General features: G+C 35.4%; 1 protein-coding gene across 1 annotated transcript; it reads left to right on the forward strand.

Annotated features, from left to right (window-relative positions):
* Positions 1-202: 202 nt before the first annotated feature.
* Positions 203-18,837, forward strand: Med30 (mediator complex subunit 30). Its single transcript, XM_046464977.2, has 4 exons — positions 203-535; positions 7,674-7,832; positions 9,707-9,811; positions 18,446-18,837. The coding sequence occupies exons 1-4, from the start codon at positions 359-361 to the stop codon at positions 18,539-18,541; spliced, it is 537 nt and encodes a 178-aa protein (XP_046320933.1). The 5' UTR covers positions 203-358; the 3' UTR covers positions 18,542-18,837.
* Positions 18,838-23,185: the final 4,348 nt, after the last annotated feature.

A 23,185-nucleotide genomic window follows, 5' to 3' on the forward strand; every position in this document is an offset into this window, starting at 1 on the left:
CAGGTAAGATCTGTGGGCAAGTCTACCCAACCTCCACCACAAGTACCGCCCCCTTTTGCCAGAAAGCTTTTAGTGATTGGCTACTTAACCCTTCCGTCTCGCTCGCCCGGTGTGCGGTCCAATCCCGTCCGGTTGCGATGGAGACAGGTTCCCAGGCTCTCTGAGTGGGCGGTGTGCCTGTGACGTTTTTACGACGTATTGCGTCACCGTGGGCGGAAGTGGCGCCGGTTGTTTTGAAATCGGCTGGCCCGGGGCTTTCGAGTTCCTTCCCACGCAAAGGCCCGCCGCGTCCCAATTCCGGCCGGTCCCCTGACCACCTGCCTTTGTGCTCCTGCAGGCCGGGGGTCGCAGCCGCGCCATGTCCACCCCTCCGTTGGCCGCATCGGGGATGGCGCCGGGGCCCTTCGCCGGACCCCAGGCTCAGCAGTCCGCCCGGGAGGTCAACACGGCGTCGCTCTGCAGGATCGGGCAGGAGACTGTGCAGGACATCGTGTACCGCACGATGGAGATCTTCCAGCTCCTCAGGAACATGCAGGTGGGCGTGCGACACGGGCAGCTAGCGGGGTGCTTCTGGGAGTGAAAGGCTGGGCGTCAGTGGCGCTGCCCTGGGCAAACCTCAAGTGTAGGTCACCCCGTGTACACCCAGAAATGTCCCCCAAGGATGTGCCAGCCTCCAAATATCTGTAGGGGTGATGTTTTCCAGACCAGATTGCTCTACGATCGAAGCCACAGTTTCTAGATTCAACTGAGTTCTCTGTGTAAATCCCATACCTTTCAAGACACGGTGGGTCGCACTTCACTTCCTTCTTCAGATTATTCGAAAAATTTTTCCAGCAGAAATTTTCCTGTGGAGAGGAGGGCAGTTCAAGGAGTTGAAGAATTCACATTTTGCTAAACAACAAAAAAAAGCCCTTTCCTTTTCTTGGCACAACTAATATACAATAAAACTATGTTCATTTAAATGAATGGACTTGTGAAACCGACACCACAGTCAAAATATTGAACCTGTCGCCCCTAAAAGTTACCTCTTGCCCCTGTGAAATCTTTGCCTCCCATTCTCTTCCTCGAGTAACCACCGTTTTCTGAAATTTTTGTTTTCTAGAGTTATATAAATGAAATCATACTGTATGTAGGCTTCTTTTGTCTGGTTCTTTGCCTCAGCGCTCATCAATAAGTCATTCCTTTTTATCGCCAAGTAGTGGTCTATTGTATGAATATGTCACAGTTTGTTCATCTGTTGATGGACATTTGGGTTGTTTCCACCTGGGGGCCATTGTAAATAAAGCTGCTATGAATGTTTGCTTACAAACCTTTGTGTGCACATGTTACACTTTTTCCTGAATGGATATTTTAGGGGTGTAACTGCAGGATCATAGGTTATATCTCTGTTTAACATCTTAAAAATTTTTCCAAAATAACTGACCTATTTATATTTCAATTTGCACCTTTCAAATTTCCTAGTTACTCCTTATCCTCATCTGCACTTGTTGTTATATGTTTTTTCTGCTTTGCAGATACTTCTACCAGTGTTTGGCTCCTCTTTTCATTCTCTTCATATTACTTTTAAAGAACAGACATTTTTAATTTTGATGGAATTCAACTTGTTGATTTGTTCTTTTCAGAGTTTGGTTTTGGTGTCATACCTAGGAAATTTTTACCTAGCCCAAAATGACAAATATTTTTCCAATGCTTTCTTCCAGAAGTTTTGTAGTTCTAGTTTTCATATTTAGGTTTATAACCTATATTAGGTTAATTTGGCGGGGGGAAGATTATACTAATAGGTATGAGTCTAAATCCATTGTTTTCCTTTTAGGTATCCAATTGATGTACCACATTTTGGATAACTGGATAACTTTTTTTTTATTTTTTGCCTTGCCAAATATTGAACCCAGGGTTTCACACAATCTAGGCAAGTGCTCTACCACTGAGCTACATCCCCAGCCCTGGCTGATCCATTTTTAATGCTTGCTTATCTACATGCTATGAGATGCGGATTTCTTGTTTGACAGATGAAGATTTTGTAGTTAAGAGAGTTAAAGTGACATACCCAGAGCTAGTCAGTGGTAAATTTGAAGCCAGGTTTTCAGATTATTAAAATTTTATTTCTATGAGTGCCTAGCACATATTTTATTGCCTTCTTTTTTTAAGTGGTTAGGAGTTTTTCTCCTGATTTTATGAGTAACTCTGTTTTGTGAAAATTTACTTTACCTTTACCACTGAGCTAAGCCTCAGTCCTTTGTATTTTTTTAGTTTGAGACAGGGCCTCACTAAGTTGCTGGGGCTGGCCTCAAATTTCCTATTCTCCTGCCTCAGCCTCCCCAGTCACTGGGATTAGAGGCATTGTGCCATTGTGCCCAGCTTTGTGGAAGTCTTTAAGACCATTATCAATAAGTGAGTGTGAAATATAATACAAAGAAAATTCAAGAGAAGATCAAAACTCTTTAGCAGTTATTTTAAAAATAAATAGATTCATATCTAAAATGGTTAAGATGTGAATTAAATGATGTCTTAGAGTTTAGCATATAATGTATTTTTTGATTTTTAACCTGCTGTATGTAAAGTACTAATTTAGGGCCAGGAGAGGAAATAGCTATCATCTATCAAGTACTTTTCTTGGTGAAATATACAGTTGTAGAGACATTTTCAATAAATATTTTTATCCATATTTAACAGTTAAGGGAAATGAGCTTTGAAGAGAGAAGTAACTTCCTGTTAACTTCCTTATATTATAAATTTGCTATCAAATTGTCTATATTATTAAAAGAGATACAATGCAGGTCATGCCCACATAGAACTAAACTCTTTCACAATGTGTTATCAATTACTATTCCATGTGGATCTATATTCAAAGCTAATTGGTAGGGGGCTAGGATAGTTATTTGCATGGTCTGACTTACCTGAGGCCCTGTGGAGCACATTGCAGTTGACCAAAAAGGTAACAACAGTGTGCCCCTTCCTTTCTAAAACTCTGTAAGAAGAGGTAAAAGGATGCTCTTAACTGCATATCATCTGGTTATTTTTTAATGCAGTGGCTCCCTCATCCACATTTTGAGTTATCCATGGTCAACCATCATCCAAAAATGTTAACTAGGCCTTTTGAGAAAGAGAGGGAGTGTTAGCTTTCCATTGTTGTGACAAAATACCTGAGAAAATCAATTTAAGAGGAAAGAGATTTATCTTGGCTCACAGTGTGAGAGATTTCAGTCCATGTCACTTTCAGTGTATTGATTCTGGGCTTGTGGTGAGGTAGACCCTCATGGCAGGGAGCATGTATTTGAGAATAGTTGCTCAGTTCATTGCAGCTAGGAAGCAAAGAGAATGCACAAGAGAGGAAGGCAACAAAATATACCCTTCCAGTGTCCACCCTCCTGACCTACTTCCTCTAGATAGACCCCCACCTCTAAAGGTTGTGCCACTTACTAATAGTGCCACAGGTTGGCAACCTGGGCTTTAGCAGGTAACCTTTTGGGGACATTCAGATCCATACCATAACAGAAACCACATTTTCATGATATTTATAACAATATATTGTTATAATTGTTCTATTTTACTTGTTGTTCATGTACTGTGCCTGATTTTTTAATTAAATTTTCTCACGTGTTTGTATATGTAAGAAAAACTAGTATATATAGAATTCTGTACTATCGCTGGTTTCAGGCATCCACTGGGGATTTTTGGAAAGTATTCCTCTCTGAGAAGAAAGAAAACTACATTTTTTTAACCATTCAGATTTGAAACCATCCTCTGTATTATTAATCCATAAAGGTAGAGTGGTGTAGTACAAACTGCTAATGTTGTTTCCAAGCATTTATTTTAGAGAAATGGTTTTTTAGATGTTAGGTGTCTGTTTTCTGCTTAAGAGTCTGATGAAAACCATGGGCTCTTCTAAGAAAAATGCAAAAGCACATTTTGAAAATAAGTTTGGGGAGTTAAAGAATATATCCCCAATTATCCCTAAATCCCTGATTAAGATTCCTTGTGAAAAAAAATGGCGTTGCTTTGGTTCTGTTTATTATCCTGTAAATCTCTTATTTTATTTTTGGCATACATAATACATTCAGAATTCAGAAATAAAACAGAACGTTTTCCCTCCCATTCCTATTAAGTTGGTACCGAATCCATCTCTGCTGGCAGTGGTTGTTAACAATGCTTACTACTAATGTTGTGTATCCTTCCAGATGTTTTTTGCATATTTAAGCAAATGTGTATATATATTTTTCATTTCCCCCTTTTGCACTGATAGTAGTATATTATACACATTTTGAATCTTGTTTTTTACATTGAGTGTATCTTGATACTTATTCATGTCTGTACAGAAAGGTCTCCCTTTTGCTTTTTGTAGTATATGTTGTTCTGCTGCATGGAAATCCTATAATTTATTAAAACTTTTCTCTAGTGAGACCATTTATACTGCTTTTAATTTCTCACTGTTAGGCTGCAGCAAATCATCTCCTACACAAATGTGCAAGTGTGCTTTAGGATACGTTTTTGAAATAGCTGTGTGCTTATGTAATTAGATAAGTTTTGATGAATTGTCCTCCACAGGGATTGTACTAGTTTATGCGACCATATCTTGACTAAGACCAACACAGTATATTATTAGTTTTGGATCTTTGATCACTTGATATAAAAATTTTATCTTATGTTTCTCTTAATTTGGTTAATTTGACTATTTCTTTATAAATCTACAAATCATTTATACTTTCTTTATGCTAAATGTTTATATATGTTATTTGCCCATTTTTTTCATCATTTTTGTGGAACATCTTTTTTACTCTGTTCACCAGTTTGTAGGATTTATTTATATGTTAGAGGAACTTGCTGTTTATGATATAACTTGCAAACATATTTTTTCAGTCTTTTGATGTTTTGTTGTTATTTATTTATTTGCTCTGCCTATGGTAGTTTTTGCTATGCATGCTTTTGAAAAAATGAATTTATTTATCTTTAAGGGCTTCTAGATTCTATGACTGGTTAGGAAGGCCTTCCCTGCTTCAAAATTAGGAAGAGTTCTGGGGGTTTTTTGTTTCAGTTTTTTGCTTTTAAAACTTTGGTCATTATGGAATTTACCCTATTGTAAAGTGTGAGGTACAGCCCTAGCATTACTTTTTTCAAAAGGCCGATGAATTCATTTTCCTCCTCCATCCATTCCTATACTACTATACACAAATGACTCTATTTTTGAAATGTTCTATTCCACATATCTGTCTGTCTTTTAAGGATTAAAGCCAAATTTTTAAAATATTTTTTGATGCTTTGTTCTGTTTACATTTATTTTTTAAATTTATTATTAAATTTTTGAGTTGTAGATGGACACGATACTTTTATTTTACTTTATTTATTTTTATGGTGCTGAGAATTGAACCTAGTGCCTCACACATGCAAGGCAAGCACTCCACCACTGAGCTACAACTCCAGCCCTTCATTTTATTTTTCAGAGTATTCCTGGCTCTTCCTGCTTGTTTAATTTTCTCTGTGTTAGAATGAACTTTAGTTGTAAGAAAAACCTATCAGTGTTTTCTTTAGATTTATTAAACCTAGAAAGATATCATTATGATGTTGAGTCTTAATAAACCAGCCAAAGACATGGAATATCCTTTATTTCCCTAAGAAGTATGTTAAGTTTCATTTTTATTTTTATTGAAATTTGTTCCTGGATCTTTAATCATTTTTGTCACCATTATTATGGCCATTTTCTTTGGGTTTATTTTTATAGATAAAAGCAAAGCCATTTCTTTTTCTCTATTATTTTTGTACTCATCCCCTTATTGAATTATTTTAATTTTGGTAGTCATTATCATTTCATTTATAAATAGTGACTATTATACAGCTTCTTTTTATAGTTTCAACCTCCCCCTTACATTTTCTTCTCTGATTATATTAGCTACCACCTCTAGAACAGTGTTCATTAGTAGTATTACTGGTCTTAGTAGACATCCTTTTCTGTTCCAGACCTTAGCAGAATGTTTCTGATATTTTCACATTAACCATGTGCTGAGTTTTTAACTGAGATGAATATATTTTATTATACTGAGGAGTCTTATTATGTTTTATATTTATTTTAAGTGTGGATATTGAATTTAGTTGAATGCTTTTTTAGTGTCTAGATGTATGATGATGTTTATCGCCATCTATCCAAGCTGGTGACCTATGCTGGGTTCACAAAATCTGACTATTCCAATAATTTAAGAAAACAGTGAAGAAAGCACACAAACACACAGAAGTACCTTTTCCAAATCAGGGGCAGCTCTGTGACCTTAGGGATCCGTGGAAAGAGAGGAAGCCACTGGAATTCTTTATTCGTATACAGGGGACACACAAGGGGAGGTTCCATGGAACATTCTATCCCAAAAAGGGCAAAGGGGTAGGATTACAAAGGAATAGTGGGTGTAATTCAGCCCCATCTGGTGATGCCCACTCCTGAAGCCACACCTTCCTTATCTGAGCAGAGGTAAAGCACAGTGTATTACGGGGTGCAATAACTGTTCAGCACCCCTTTACTCAGGACTTACAGGTGCACACATAGCTTCTGTCCAGAGTGGCTTCTGACAGATGTATTTATGTTTTTCATCCACAGTCATGAGTGAGATGATTATTGATGAGCTTTTCAGCTGAGGAGTGAGATCAAGGGATCTTCAAGGCTGTTACCATGTATGCTATGTAATATGGTAACCTCATTTCTTTCATGTTGACTGCTACCCCAGTTTCTAGAACAATGCCTCACACATTTAAAGTATGCAGGGGGCTGAGGTTATAGCTCAGATGGTAGAGTGTTTGCCCTGCATACACAAGGCCCTGGGTTCAATCCCCAGCACACACACACACAAAAAAAGAATGGAGGAATTTTTTGAATCAATTTTTCCTTTCTTGAAGAAGCTGCTATAAAACTAATATTGAAATTGACTAAGTTAGGCAAATTGGAGGGGGATTCTTTGCATTTCTAAAGGATTGACAGATTTTATCCAAGAGTTCTTTCGTGACACTTCTCATTGAAGGGTTAAGTGTAGATTTGTGGATAAAATAACTCATTAAAGTAAAATAATTCAGACTGTATGTTAAAACCTATGGATGTGTTTGCACTATACTACATGTGGTGATACAAATATAAGTGTCAGCTTTATTAAATAGAAAATAGGGGCAAAGTATTAAATGTAGTAAATGCCACAAGAAAGGTACGAAGTGCTTCTCTATACAAGATAAAATCATTATACTCCTTACTATCATCCACACATGAAAGCAGGGGTATACTTAAATTTTCTCTGAATTGTTAGTGTCTGGGAAAGTTCACACATTGAGAATTCATGGTAAGAAATCCTCCAAACTGTCCCCTGGGTTTTGCTAGCTGAACCCTTAGTAATATGTCCTTTTAGAGTGGGTTGCCTTTGATAGTATACCACATTACTTTGAAACATGCAAAGTGTTTTAATACTTGAGAATTTCTGAAAAATCTTAATAATATTTCAGATAATTTAAGATGATCTACTTCCTTTCAAACCATTGTATTTGGAATGGGAAATTTGGAAAATGAGAAAAAGAAAATTAATTATTCAAGCCTATCTTATATGTCTTTTATCAACAGTTTACTTTTATGCAGTACTTAAAATTTTTGTTAGCTTTACCTATTAAAAATCTTAATTTACATTTATTTTCATTGTTCTGTTTTGCCTGCTAAGCTGCCAAATGGTGTCACTTACCACACTGGGACATACCAAGACCGGTTAACAAAGCTACAGGATCATCTTCGCCAACTTTCCATTCTCTTCAGGAAGCTGAGATTGGTTTACGACAAATGCAATGAAAACTGTGGGGGAATGGATCCCATTCCAGTAGAGGTAAATTTTTGTGAGACGGGCATGAATATGAGATGTAAGATAGTGGCGGGACATTTGTAGTTTTTTTTTTTTTCTCTCTCCTTTTCAGCAGTATTTCCAGATTTTGAATTTTTATTGGTTTCCCTTTTAACCAGAGAAGATGAAAATATGATATATATGTGTAGAGTTACTGCTGTATTTTCACATTAATAATTTCTTCTAGACTTAACTTCAAGGCTGCTTGTGGCTTTTGTTGGTGGCTTTAGGAGGAAAGGGCTGTCTATGACAATTTTTGTCATGGTTGTCAGCATCTCCTTTTATTTAAATCAATGCATGATTTTTTGTTTTAAGTAGGAGTTTTAATAGTGTTATAAAATATCTTTAAAATGGTTTTCATGAAAGTTTTTTACAGTTAAAAGATTTTTAATCAGTATTGATTTAGGTTTGATTTGTAGTCAGGTGGAAGCACTCTGTTTGAAACATATATTTTCTAAATTTAGTCTTGGGTTACAGATATATTTAGTTAACTAGGTGTGTTTATTTCTCTAAGTAGCATTTTCCTGTTGACATATCTGTGTCACCTCACGTAGCTGGGAAGCTTATATGTTCTCTCACTACCTGTAAAGGACAATTTTGAGTGATCAGTATGTAAGAGATGAACAGAGAAAGAGTTAAATGCAAAACAGCCTAAAAAAGAAACGGTCAAAGATGTGAGAGGAAGATCAAGAATGTGGTTGACATTGTCAGATGCTCCAGAGGTTGAGGAAAATTAGGAATGAAAACTGTCCCCTGGGCTTTGCTAGCTGAAAATCATTGGTACATTTGAGTAGAGTGAGCTTTGGAGAAACATGTAGCATGAAGTTAGATCACAGTGATTTGAAGATTAAACAGGAAGTAAAGAGCTGGAACCAACAATTAGAGAAGCATAAATAAATAAAAAAGGAAAGAAGTAGATGGAAGGAAAGATGGAAGCAAGAGTTTGGGGAGTTTTTGCTCTCAAAATGGAAAAGACTGGAACATATTTAGATGATAAAGGAGGAAAAGTGTAGCGAGAGACTGAAGGAAGAGGAATGAGTGAAGAGAGGGCAGAAGAATCAGCACAGACTGCATGCACATTAATTATCTGAAGAAGGAAGGACAGCTCTGTATTAGGAGAGCAAAGAGACAAAGAGTGAATGTAGATATGGGTAAGTTTGTATTTGTCCCAAGAACAGGAAGAAGTTTGGAGAGGCAGCTGCCACTTTAACCAGTTATATTCTTCTGGCCTGTTCCCACATACAGTACCAGATGGCGGAAGCTGTTAATTCCTGAATTCTGTCACAATTCTTTAGTGGACTTCATCACAAACCACACACGTTTAATTATAATTCTGCTATTAGTTCACTGATTTGTAAATTTGACCTAACAAAAAGAGATTCTTGACAATGAAAAGATGTTAAGATATCTAGAAATTTGCATGCATACTGAAGTTTCAGATGGCATGTTAATGTAATCCATGCAGTTCTTTCCGTCTAGTAAAGAGGAAGGAAAGAGCCCATCTTATTTATCTCAAACTGTAACTCACAAATCTTACTTGACTTTAGTTTTGCAGTGTCTTATCCAGTGTCTGCCAATCAAATATTTGCTGATTGAATGAGTAAGATATTATTTAATTATATGTGACAACCAGTGTTATAAAGGCCTTTTGCAAAAGAAACCCAAAGGGTAATATATAGAATGCATCAAAATGATAAACTTCTAAAACTGCTATTTCAGGTAATTGTCAGAATTGAAATTTATTTTTAAACTACTAAAAGTATGAAAATTGGCATTAATCTGATACATCTTCTATACCAGTCTAATTGGACAATTCAGGTCACATTTTTTATTTTTAACTTTTGTTCCTCACTCTTTAGCAACTTATTCCATATGTAGAAGAAGAAGGCTCAAAGAATGATGATCGGGCTGGCCTGCCACGTTTTGCTAGTGAAGAGAGACGAGAGATTGCCGAAGTAAATAAAGTGAGTTATTCATCTGTATGTTTTACATTTAAGAATTCTTGATTAAAAAAATACTAACAAGTCCATTGTAACTCAAAACATAATTTAAATTGTAGAATTACATAATATTGTTTTTGTGGCAGACTCATCCTATTTAGAATGAAGAACTAAGGTAAGTAGAAATGTCTGAAGAGACACAAAATTCATTCAATAAAATTCTTAAAGAACCCCACAGATCTCCATGACAACCCATTTACTTTTCTCTTTTCTAAGCACAAGTCTACCTTGCTGTGTATGACATATTTTGAGCAGCAAATGATAAAAATTTACAAATAGGAAATGTGAATATCTCAATGCCGGAATAAGAAAGTGAGAATTAGCAAAGCATTAATTTGTTGCCCCCCCAAAAAGTTCCTGACTGGAATGCATTTATTGCCCAATACTTTTAAAAGTTCAGAAGACAGTGTTCAGATAGTTCTCATGCAACACACAGAACAATAGGGAGAGTTGTCAGTTCATTCTGTGCAAATGTGACCTAAACTTACCAAAACCTAACAGAAGTTACACAGTGAATAGAACTACCAACCTCCCTCTTTCACTTGTAAATTCAGCTCACTTCTCTGACATTCTGTATTCTGGTTAGTAGGATACATCAGTGTATTAACAATACATCTTAGCTAAAAATGATTTTCTGAGGTTCATAAGCATAATTTCAATATATATATGTAATATGTAATGTCAGTAGATTACACTGAAAAATATTTTCTCAGGTGTCTGAAAGACATTTGATAGACATCAATACCAATTGCTAATCCAAAGAGCACTGAAAACAATTAGCAATATAGTTTCTTTTTTCATCTTTTAATTTCAGATAAATAGCCAACAATTTTTATACAGGTGAAATAAAGAAGTATATTCCTACCAAAAATTGGCATAAAATAAGTTGCTGTATACACTAATGTTTAACATTATTTTTGAAGTTTTAGGCAGTACAAAAAGACAATAAACAAATGTTAGGACATAAGAGTTGTAATATTATCTACAGGCTTATTAAAATGCTCAAAGAAATTCATTTGATAAATGACTAGAGTCTGTAAAAGTTCCATAAAATGGCTTAATATGAGATTGACACCAGGCTCTTATAATGCTGTAAACCAATTAGATTATAAGGTTTTGTTCACAATTACAAGAAATATTGAGTAGATAGGGATTACATCAATAATATGTGTGACAAACCTTACTATGATACATAAATACATTTAAATAATTAAAGAGCATACAGAATTTTGAGGAGGGCAGTGGGTATTATAAAAATTCCAACATTGATCATTTCATTGTTTGATTAACAAACTATGAAGGCAGTAACAGTCCAGATCCAAACAGGACTTTTCTCAAAATCATACAGAAGTAGGAATTTATTTTAGTGCAGTGCCAATCAAGAAATAAATCCCAAAAAAATCCAAATGAAATTTTTTTTCTTGAAAATAAAATTTCTAAGAAAATTTTGATGAAAACAACGAAGTAGAATACTTTAAAAATTAAAATGTAATATGAAGATATTATAAAAATAGTAATTAAGCATGTAATACTGGTATAAATGCAGACAGATTAGTAAAATAATAGCCAAAAAATAGCCTTCCCATTGACTATGACAGAAGGAGGATTGTATAGAAAATCCATCTTAAAAAATAGGAGAGGAGAAACTAAACTAAACTAAACTACCTTTTACATTATATATAACATGTATCAAAATGAATTTCAGAGTTGAAAATAACATCTTCATAATAAAATATTAGACAATTAAAATAAATATGTATTTCAAAACCTAGGAGAAAGGAAAACTTGGACTTTATGTCATAAAGTATAGTAGCTTTGTTTTAAAAGGTGAAATGCAGCTTAAGAAGAGTATTTCCCACAAATATGATAGTAGTCATGACAATTACAGCAAAGAACTCACAGAAGGAGATTGGTTAAAAATGAAAAGGGGACTAGGAACTTTTAATACATGGTGCTGGGCTGGGGTTATAGCTCAGTTGGTAGAGTGCTTTCCTCGCATGCACAAGGCCCTGGGTTCAATCCCCAGCACCACACACACACACAAAAAAAAGATAGTGTTTGCTACTCTAAAGATGTGAGACATTTATTTGTTAAGAAGTGACATATTTCCATTAATAATATGTATATTTTTTACTGCCTCTGCTCTCCTGAGCTCACCGAATCCAGCTATTGTGCTTCCCTTTGCAGGAGGCCTCCTGTTCCTAAGAGGGCAGGATGGGAGAAGGTGCACAGCCACCTGGTGACCAGGAGGGCAAGTTTGTGAGGCGCCTCGGGCTCTTCTAGTGGTACACCTCTGTGAGCCCCACCGCCAGTTATCATCCCAGGCCACCTGGGTGCCCTTGACATGGTGCTTGTCCCTCATTCTCTGGGGTGGTTCAGCCCTATTCTCAGTGGCAGACTCCTGCACCCTTTGGGTTGTAGACTCCTCCTCTCTGCCAAGTCATTGACTACCCCCATCTTTTCTATTCATCCTAAACTTTACCTTCTTGCATCTGCTGCTCTTTCCTCTCTAGTAACTTTTCTCCCTATGAGTGGCTGGCTTTTTTTTCCCCCCACCTCTGCCATTTTCATTAAGGCTTTCAAAAAAAGAAGAGATACATATGTGTATCTTGACCACAATATTTTTCTGGGTCAAGTGTTTTTTCAATGCACCAAAAAATACGCAGCATTTCAATAAATAGCCAGCATTTCTGAAGTTTATTTATGTAATAAAATTCAGTATTCCAAATGTTATTTTCCCATATAATTCAGATGTTAAACCAGGTTCTGCTTTAACTTCAGGAAATACTTTTTGTTGTATTATTCAATTGCTGTTACAATGAGTAAAGAATGAATTTAGATATTTTAAATTAATCAGATTAAAATCCACACTCTGAATTTCTAAGGCAGTTGTTTTTTAAAAGAAAACTTAGGGGGAAAGTATCTTGTCTTGAGGAGCATGGGTAAGTGCTCATCCACTGGCCTCAAAGCACTCTTGTACTTGCTGGGTTTCTTCTTATTCCTGTATTTTGAGAAAGCACTGAAGAATTAGGTGGTGGGCGGAGGTGAAAGTTGGGACACAGCTAAGATCACTTAAAGTTTAGTCCCCAAAAAAAGCAGAAAGAAAGTAAACTACTGAAAAGCAAGTTAATACCAATAATTCATGAAATTCTTTTCCTCCAACTTCTTTACACCTTGTATCTCCCTTCTAAAATATAGGGTTAAAATATATTATCAACATTTTTTAAGATATGGAGCTCATGATTTATTGATACATGTATTTTTGCCTCAATGGCACTCATACCTAAGAGTATTTATGTGAAAACTATGTTAATTTAAGTAGCTGCCTTTGGATGACAGATTTCTTAATTTAATTGTTTAATCACATGGATGCTCTTAAAAATAAAAGGTTTTAATTTGTAAAGTATTGTTGAATATCTGTATTCATAAATTTTTGTCATTTCTATGTTAATCAAAGTACATTCTTATTATGGACTTAAAGTTTGCTTTTTGTTCATATACTTAGTAGGTACTAGAGTTTTAAAGTTTACAGAATTTTGCTAGTGTTTCATCAGCTTTCTGTTACTGTAACAAATATAGGAAATAAATCAGCTTCAAAGGAAACGTTTATTTTTCGGCTGACAATTTTGCAGCTTTCAGGCCATGACTAATTTCCCCCATTGCTTTGGGACTGCCTGTAGTGGCATAATACATCATGGAGCATGTGTTGTAGTACACACATTCACCTCTTGACAAGGTAGGAAAGAGGCAGAGAGGAGGAGACCAGAATCCCACAGTCCCCTTCAAGGGCTCGCCCCTCCCAGTTACCCAAAACTTCACCACCCTCCACCTTCATCGCCTAGCTAAGGGTTAGGGACCAAGCCTTTAAGAATTGGGCCTTCAGGAGACACTTATCCAAACCACTGCAGCTATCTACACTGAAGCATCCAAAATATTTCTTGCCTACTTTGGTGTGGAGTATAAAAATGAAGAATTTTTAATATTGACCATCTCTTTTTTTAATACCAAATGGCAATATTAAACAACAACAAAAAGAAGTTTGGAAATGATTGCCAAGGATTTTTGTTTTCTTGTTTTTTTCCATTTTTCTAGATTTGGGGGAAGCTTTATATTTTGCTCTTTGTTTGAATAATCAAATATTCAAGTGTTTGAGTGCTTTTTGTGTACAAGGCATTCTCCCAAATATCAGAATTTCTACCATGAACGAGCCTGAAGTGTAGTCTGCCCTCAAGCATGGTTCAGATGAAAGGACAGGTTTCTGCTTAGAGAACCTAAGGCTCTCTAATGGAAAGCAGCCCCTGTTTCATGTACTCATGTCATGTTTTGATGGATCTTTGTAGAAACATCAGTATCACACCATATTTTTAATACATTGGCATTTACTTGTATTAAATAACTAAGTTGCTTTATACATCTATGATCAGTAATAGAATTGTTTCTCATATTCAATTAAATATCTTCAGTTTTATTGTAATGCATATTTTTTATTCTGAATAAAATGAATATATTTATACTCCTTATTTCATCCACAATTGGTCATTTTCAATATTGCTATATCATCTACACGAATTGTACCAAACAGACTAGGTGTGTTTGCTGTCTAGTTTCTAACAATGCATGTTAGCTACTATAGCACCTGAAACTTTGAGGCCCACTGTTGATGTACATAAATCATCAGATAACAAAATGGCCTGGTTTTATTCGCTTTTTTGGTTTAAATATTTTTCATTTTTTCTTTATATATCCTGGAATCTGTAAGCCCTGATGCCCAAGTAAAGGATAAATTCTTGTTTCAGAGTTTATGCTTTAGGGACATCAAAATATGTTTTATTTTGCTTAAGGCTATTCTGTTAATGGTAAAATAAAATTGAAAGAGATAGCAGGCAGCATTTACAGGGTTGACATATAATTGAGTCCAGGCATTTAGAAATTAAAGCATTTTGGGTCAAGTGTCACATCCTTTGTATGAATATTAAATTACATGGTATGACTTAGCATAAACATATTCTGTAAGTATCTACTCTGCTTACACATTCACCTGTTAATGTAACAAATTAGGCACAGCTGATGGATTTTGAAAATAGCAGCTGTCAACCTCTGTTAAAATCAATCAGTGGCAAGATTGTATATATTAAATCCTATATCATGTCATGAAAATTTATTTACAATTTAACCACTAATAAGCATAACTGTCAGCTCTGCTGTTGATAGTTTCATGATGTGTTTTGACTCTAGATATTTTACTTGTATGCTAATTTTTTAATTTGAAACTTTATGGCATCTTTGAAAAAAACTATCCAAGTACTTTATATCGTACTTTAAAAAAAAATCTTTTACTACTGTCTAGACTTCAATATTAATTTGAAAATACTCTTACTTAATTTTTTAGGAATTAATGAGGTGTTAAAAAGAAAATAAACCAGTATATTAGAATTTATATTTCCAAGTGAATTTTCTTGAAAGTAGTCTTTTTGGTAGACTTTACATTTATTCCAATAATGGTATCATTGTGTGAGCCATCTGCAAACCCTGTTCTGATACTGATATACATTCTGTTTTTAACCACTCAGCCCAGCCCTTAGTTTGCCTTCTTTTTCCCCAGTTTAATGTTTATATATATATATATATATATATATATATATATATATATATATATATAAAAAGATATATGTATAATAAATCAAAATATAATTTTATTAATTCTAGTTCCTATTGTCTTTTTTTTTTTCTTTTTTTGTTTGTTTTTTTGGTACTGGATATGGAACTTAGGAACATTCAACCACTGAGCCACATCCCCAGCCCTATTTTATATTTTATTTAGAAAAAGTCTCACTGAGTTGCTTAGCACCTTGCTGTTGCTGAGGCTGGCTTTGAACTCGTGATTCTCCTGTCTTAGACTCCTGAGACTGGGATTACTGGCATGTGCCACTGCGCCCTGCTAGTTCTAGTTACTTTCTGAATATTCAGTCACTGAGCTTATTTACCAGACTGGGCCTTTGAATGGATTTTAGCTGTGTCCAACACATAAAACCCTCCTCTTTCTCCGTTGTCATGGGCACAGTTTGGTCCAAGGTATTTTGGAGAATCCATTCCACTAGAGGTTAATCTTTTCATTACAGTTTAATCATCTCTCTTGTCTTTCAAGAATTTTAATGGGTCCCATTACCTACTGCCAAGCCCAAATGTATCCTCCTTGCACTCTTAGCTCACCACTAACTCTTCTAGACCCCGAACAAAAGTATTTTTCCTGTTTGCTGACCTTTTCAATCAGGCAGTGCTTTATCTTTTAGAGTTCCAGAGCATCTGATATTTTTCCTCTGCCATCCACCTTACCAGGTAATAGTCTAAGCATTTGGTCACTATGCTTAAACTTCCTCCTACTTGATGATGAAGTTCTGAAACTTTCAAAAGTGATTAGATCATTCAGAACTTAATAATTCAAATTAGTTTTTTAGAAATCAACTTACATTCTCTTCCTTTTATTCTTACTCAGTAGCTCTTGTCTTCATCTGTCACATGCCTCTGTAACCACTTGTCCTCTTATGTGTGGGTGTACAGAAAATACAGGTGGCAGGGACCTTAGATTCTATAGTCCCATTTTATTGATGAGATTGCTGAGAGGAAATTTATCTGAGATCACATAGTAAGGTAGAGGCAGAGTTAGAACTGGGACTGGGATTGCCAGTCTCTCAATACTGCACCTTTGTTCCTTGGTTTCTCTGTGGTGCTTCTACCCTTGGTGGATGCAACTGTCTCTAGGATGAAAAAGACTTTATAAACTTGGCCATTCCTCATCTGTCACCTAATCTGGGTCAACTTTACTTGATAGTATATACACTGTTCAATAACTGACTTCCAAATAGTTGGGATGATACAGCTTGGAAGATGGGTCATCTGAAAACTGAGTGAAGAGACTGAGTAGCTAAAAGTACCAAGTTTCTCTTCCTAAAGGCCATGTTAAAAGTGAGGCTCAGAGTCAAACCCGTGTTCTGTATGGTCAGATGTGTTAGGACTGTGCTGTGCTAATTCTTTCAAATGTGAATTAAATTTAACATTATTAAAGACTATTAAAATCTCTGTGAATTCTTTTTCTTTTTTCTAGTAGTACTTTTTTTGTCTTCCCTTTTAACCATTTCATTCCTGTAACTTCTCTAACTCTGGATAGAAATAATATAAGCAACTTAGTTTGCATATATTAAATTTTAGTTTTTTGTTTGTTTTTTGTTTTGAGATGCTAGGGATCAAACCCAGGCCCTTATGCATGTCAGGCAAGTACTCTACTGCTGAGTCACATCCCCAGCCCTTAGTTTGCCTTTTTTTTCCCCCAGTTTAATGTTTATATATATATATATATATATATATATATATATATATATATATATATAGATGTATGTATAATAAATCAAAATATATTTCTGTCACATACTGTCATATATATACAGCTGTATATTTTGACATATTATACGTGGAATATAACTCATTCTAATTAGAATCCAGTTCTTGTGGTTGTACATGATGTGAAGTGTCACTGGTTGTGTATTTATATATGAACACAGGAAGCTATGTTAGTTTGCTTTTTAATGAAATCAAAACTGAGATTTTTTAGACCTTTTGTGATGATATATACTAGATTACCTGGAGGTAGTTTAATATATCTTTAAAATAAACTAATTAAATAATGTATCTCCAAATGTAATGTTTCCAAAAAGTTATGGAATAATAATGATTGTTGTTACAATAACTAGTAAACACTAACTAGAAGCTCATTATTATTTTCTTGTTTTACCTAAGCAAATATTTACCACATAGGACTTGAAGAATGTTTAAAATGAATTGTATAGACTCTAATCTAGTAGAACCCAAGAATATGCACCTGCCACATGTGGTCTAGGCCTGCAGCAGATCTTAGTTGTGAAGATCATTGCACTTAACTCTGTGCCATTCTGTCTTTGTTTTCAGAATTGGAAGTAGATTGCACTCCATGCTATGGACAAACAGTGACTTCTCCCACATTTTTGAAAGACCAGTTGCATCAGGCATTCTATTTTTAATTATAGTTTTATATTGATGGTTTACATTTTGTTCCTATCACTAACATTTGTTGAATGCTTACTTACATGCCAGGCAGTTCTGACGTTTTACATGAATCAGATCATTTAATCTTCCTAACAACTCCTATGAGATAGGTTCAGTTATTACCTTCATTTTTCTGATGTGAAAATAATTTTGGACAATGTCATCCATTTAATTAGGGAAGCAACTGAGTGTCTCAACACTCAGGAAATCTGGCTCAAGTGGGTGTTCTCTACCGTGATGAATCTAAGTACTTAGATTTTATAACAATTGAATACTTAGCTTATTTTCTTTGATGGTGGAGGTGGAAGAATAAATAGAGTTGGGGACTGGAGCTGAATTAGAATTCAAGATGCCCATCAGGGAAGATCTGGGGGCAGGAAAAGGTTGAGACCCGCCTTGCAGGAGTCTTAAGCTTAACTTCTATCTGGATTGTTAGAGTCCTAGCTTACGACATTTTAATCTTCTGACTTCATGGTCTATATTTCATGAAACATTCTTGATAAATTCTTTTTGTTTTCACAGAAACTCAAACAGAAGAATCAACAGCTGAAGCAAATTATGGATCAATTACGAAATCTCATCTGGGATATAAATGCCATGCTGGCAATGAGGAACTAAACTGATATTTAAATTTCCTGCTCTACACATATTATGCTGTTGTTTTTTTCCCTTAAATATATTTTCCCTTTGAAAAAGATTATTTATCTACTTTAATTTTAGTTACTAGAACTAAAGTTCCTATATTTACATTGTGGCTTTACTGTATTCATTAACTTTTTTTTTTTTAATGCTGTTGATTCAATGAAAGAGTATTATAATAAACTGTGATAGGGCTTGAGCTTTGGTTAGTCTTCATGAATTGAATAATTGTTTATAAAAGCAAAATAAAGTTTTATATATATTTTTAAATTTGACCAATGGTTATACTCATTTCAGTTACCCTTTTAGAGTTTAAATCTATCTGTAGAGAACATCTCTACTATGGAGTAGTAACCAATGAGGATGCAGTACTATAGAGCCATAGCCCCACATTCTGGGAGGGTGTTCACTCAGAGTTGATGCCAGTTTACCCAGTCACTCATTAAACACATAGACCCCACTAACCCTCCAAATTTCAACTTTCTCTTTAGTGTATGGCAGTAGATTGAAAAAGGTAAATTCCATTGTAACGTGCTATTAGGCAAGCTAATCTCTTCTCATTGCAAAAATGATATATTCTTATTTCATCACATTCTGGCTTAAAATTTTGGTTGCAGATGTTAGACACTAAGTTCAATATAGATTAAGCCAAAAAGGGGATTTATTCCTGCAGCAAAAAAAAAAAAAAAAAAAAAAAAAAAAAAGGAAAGATGTTAGAGAAGAGCTTCATAGAATTAAAGAAATTTGTGGAAACCAAGGCTTCAAAAATTAAAGCCAAGATTTAATGCCTCCAAGATTTTCTAAATCTTCTACTTTCTGCTTGTTTCTGATGCCCTATTTCTTTTCACTGAAGACAGATTTTCTTAAAATGGCAGGAAAGATGCTCTCCACTGTCTTACCTTGATATCTTTTCTGTATCCTGATCATAAAGGATAAGCTGCTTCTTCACCAGTAAATTAAGAAATTCTCTAATGGACTCTAAAAATATTGGGTAATACAACCAACCAATGGGCCAATTATGTAAACTGGCACTATGATTAAACTAACTTAGGTAAGAAATGCATTCTTATGGCCAGAATTGACTGTGGGAGACAAGGAAGATTGTACCGGATAGGGAGCAAATTTTAGAAATAAGAAAAAGGACCAATAAGGAAAGTTTTCAAGTAAAACAGTGGCAACCATGGTCTACTGATGTTCTTCATTTGTACATAATACTATAGATATAATTCCAGTTATTCAAACTTTAAAAGCCAAAAAGCATTTGCAGAAAACCAAATGCATCATTCACTATTATGGGGGAAATTACTGGTCTTAATTTTAATTTTTTCTTTCTGAATTTATGGGCTTCTGTGTTAGCATTTTTCTTTGCAGCTGTTTCTTTGCAGCTGCTTCAATTAATTGCTGTGTGATTTTGTCAGGTCTTGGTTAGCCTGGGGTAAAGCATGTAGGAAAAGGCTAAGAAAAAAATAAAAGGAAAGCTCCAGCATTCTGGTAAGGACATTATCTTTAAAATGATTTGGCAATCTATGGCCTTGATCATTCAGGCGTTAGATCCCTTGGCACCATTACACACCAAAACCTGTTAACTTGACATTTTGATGTAGTTCCAGCTTGAGTAATCCGTTTTTCTTTCCCTAAATTCCCACTGAAGTTTAAGCTAGACAGACGAGTTTTTCAGCCCTAGACTAAAATATGTGCTTGTCCTAAAGCTTCAAGTGTTTGTTATTCTGAGTGTCCTTAAATTTGTCTAACATTACTGGATGCCTTGAATTTTTGTCTAATCCTTTAAAACAGCAGGGCATCATGAACTGATTTTTTAAGCATAAATGGAAAGAATAAGAGGTCATTTTTTTTGCATCTGATAGTCTCAAATTTTTTCTCATCTTTTTAAAATTAAAACATTAGTTATTTTTAAGTTTATATTTTTACATAAAATTGATATTATATACTAATGCAAGAGTCATACTTTCTTCCAAAAGTTCTTACTATTGCCAATACGTAATTTGCACTCCAAAAACTATTAGAAAATCAACAGATATTATAAATATCTCTGTGTTTTTAAGATCTTTATTATTCTTCCTCTGAGAGGATCACAAGACCACCAAAAGGCATGCTCTTTGTTAGAACTGCCTAAACTGTTTTAACTTTTTCGGATGTCTTCCTAAGGCTTATCTCTTCAATTTTAACATGCAAAAGAATCACTTGTATTTTTTAATGCACATTTTACTACAAATATATGGAATCAACCTCTAAAATAGAGGTTTAAAAATCTGCATATTTAACAAAAGTTTTTTAGGTGATATGTTACTGGAACTGAAAAATATTGCCCTCAACAGTTTAATGAGAGTTGTAAGTACTGTAATAGGAAAGAACCTTGAAAATAGCAGTAGTGATATAAAATTAAACCCATATTCGGGCATTTTGAGTAGTTAAAAATTATATTCTATGTCAACAGTTCTCAACCATTCTTCTACAATAGAATCAACTGGGGAAATGTCAAAATTCCCTATACCAAAGAAATACCCCAGATCAATTAAATCAGCATTCCATTCAGGCGTAAGGTGTTAAGGGTACCTTGGTGATTCCAATGTGAAGCCCAAATTAAGACCCATTGCTCTCTACAGATTTATACGCATGAAAAAAATCTTGAGCCGGGTGCAGTGGCACACCCCTGTAATCCCAGGGGCTCAGAGATGGGAGGATCTCGAGTTCAAAGCCTGCCTCAGCAAAAGCAAGGTGCTAAGTAATTCATTGGGACCCTGTATCTAAGTAAAATACAAAATAGGGTTGGGGATGTGGCTCAGTGGTTGAGTGCCCCTGACTTCAATCCCTGGAACCCACCGCAAAAAAAAAAAAAAAAAAAAAAAAATCTTGAGGGATTTTTTTTTTTCCAGTCATAAATATTTGGAGCAAAGAACTTACAGAGAGCAGGAATTTAAAACTCATTTATTCGCATAATTGTATTGTTTTAAAGGATGTTCTTGGATGTCAGAGCAAAGAATCCTCACTCTTGTCATCCATAAATGTACCACTACTGAAAACAGAAAATAGTTTTCAAAACAGGGGGAGGGTGCAGTCATTTGTGAGTGCACAGTACCTAAAATCTGCAGATGGCATAGCTAACAAATAAATCAATTAAAGAATGCAAAGTGTGAACAGCAACAAAAACAACATAATTGTGAATTAAAACCATGCAAACTTTAACTGTAAGCTGACTCTTATAGTGGGCAAATTTTATAGGCAGAGGGAATGAAGGGGATCATTGCCTGGTCTTCCATTTATAACATGTTCAGGGCATTCCAGAGGTCTAGTGAAACAAAAAGGAAGATTACATTTTTCTGTTCCTGTTCCAGGCTGAATATGGCCATATCTTGTTTTAGAAGTATACCTAACCTGGACTTATAATTTACTCACTGAACAGTCATTTAGTGATTACTTACAGATTCCAGGCCGTAAGCTAGGAACTGGGCAGACCAAGATGGTAACCTTCACTCATGGTTATAGAATATAAGCCAGAAGACAGCCCTTTGTGAACACAGGCTCTAGGATTTGGGACTTCACATTCACAAATCAGTTTCTCATCAAGCAACCCAAAGAACCTATGAACTGCTTTTATTCCATTGAAACTTAGGTTTTCATGGTGTCTGTGGACTAGGTAACAGAGCTCAAGTTAGAGGTCTCCTGCCCAATGGAACATCATACAAAATATTCTCTGGTTAAAAAGTTATTGTTGTATTTGCCCAAACCTGTAACAATCTAACAGGATAAAGATCCAAGAAGGCAATGCTATAAAAAATGTTCCACTCTGGAACATGAGAATATAGCACATCCTTGATTGCAATAAGGTGAGGGAAAATAGTTTTCAAAACAGATTTGGGGGGAGGGTGCAGTCATTTGTGAATGTGCTGTACCTAAAATCTGCAGATGGCATAGCTAACAAATAAATCAATTAAAGAATGCAAAGTGTGAACAGCAACATAAATGTGAATTAAAACCATACAAACTTCAAGTTATGTATGAAGTAAGTATTTTAACCACTGGCACTAAAATTTTAAATTGAATTCTCTGATGAAACAGAAAGCTGGCATAATTGCCTGAGTAAAGGGTGGTTTGAGAATTACAGCTGGTGGGGGAAAAAATAAATGTGTCTCTGTGCTTTGAATAGACAGTAAAAGCATGACAGATGAACAGAAAGGGCTTGCCAAGGTACCAACAATAGTCCAGGTGAGAAATAACTACAGCATAAAACACCGTCTCCGTGGCAGAACCTGAATTAGGTAGTAGCAAGATTTTCTCCCATGATGCCTATCTTGGTGGGTTCCTATGTGTGGCTTGACAAGCCCTACAAGGTGGTAGCTCTGCAGCCTCTTGGCCTGGTGAGGTCAGAGTTTGTGGTAGTTTCCGGAACTGCTAGCTTCTGCTTTGAGCATTTTTTTTTCCCCTGGACCTATAAAGGATTTAGTAATAAGTATTTCATACCAGTATCAGGTTATTTCTTTACTTGTTCAAAATACTTCCTGTATTTGTGGGGGAGGGGAGAGGATCGGGTTGAGGGTGGGGAGAGATGCCATGTGATATGGTGTGGATATGAAGTGTCCTACAAAAGCTCATGTGTGAGACAAT

This window comes from Marmota monax, unplaced genomic scaffold (assembly GCF_021218885.2).
Source record: "Marmota monax isolate L192 unplaced genomic scaffold, Marmota_monax_Labrador192_F-V1.1 WCK01_AAM20220418_F8-fsc00003, whole genome shotgun sequence".
In the NCBI taxonomy this organism is placed as follows: Eukaryota; Metazoa; Chordata; class Mammalia; order Rodentia; family Sciuridae; genus Marmota; species Marmota monax.

Bases quoted from the DNA above. Each gene is read 5' to 3' on its own strand.
- Med30 (XM_046464977.2), top strand. From the start codon at position 359: ATGTCCACCCCTCCGTTGGCCGCATCGGGGATGGCGCCGGGGCCCTTC. The intron at 536-7,673 runs GTGGGCGTGCGA...TTGCCTGCTAAG, and splicing joins AGCTCCTCAGGAACATGCAG to CTGCCAAATGGTGTCACTTA. The intron at 7,833-9,706 runs GTAAATTTTTGT...CTCACTCTTTAG, and splicing joins TGGATCCCATTCCAGTAGAG to CAACTTATTCCATATGTAGA.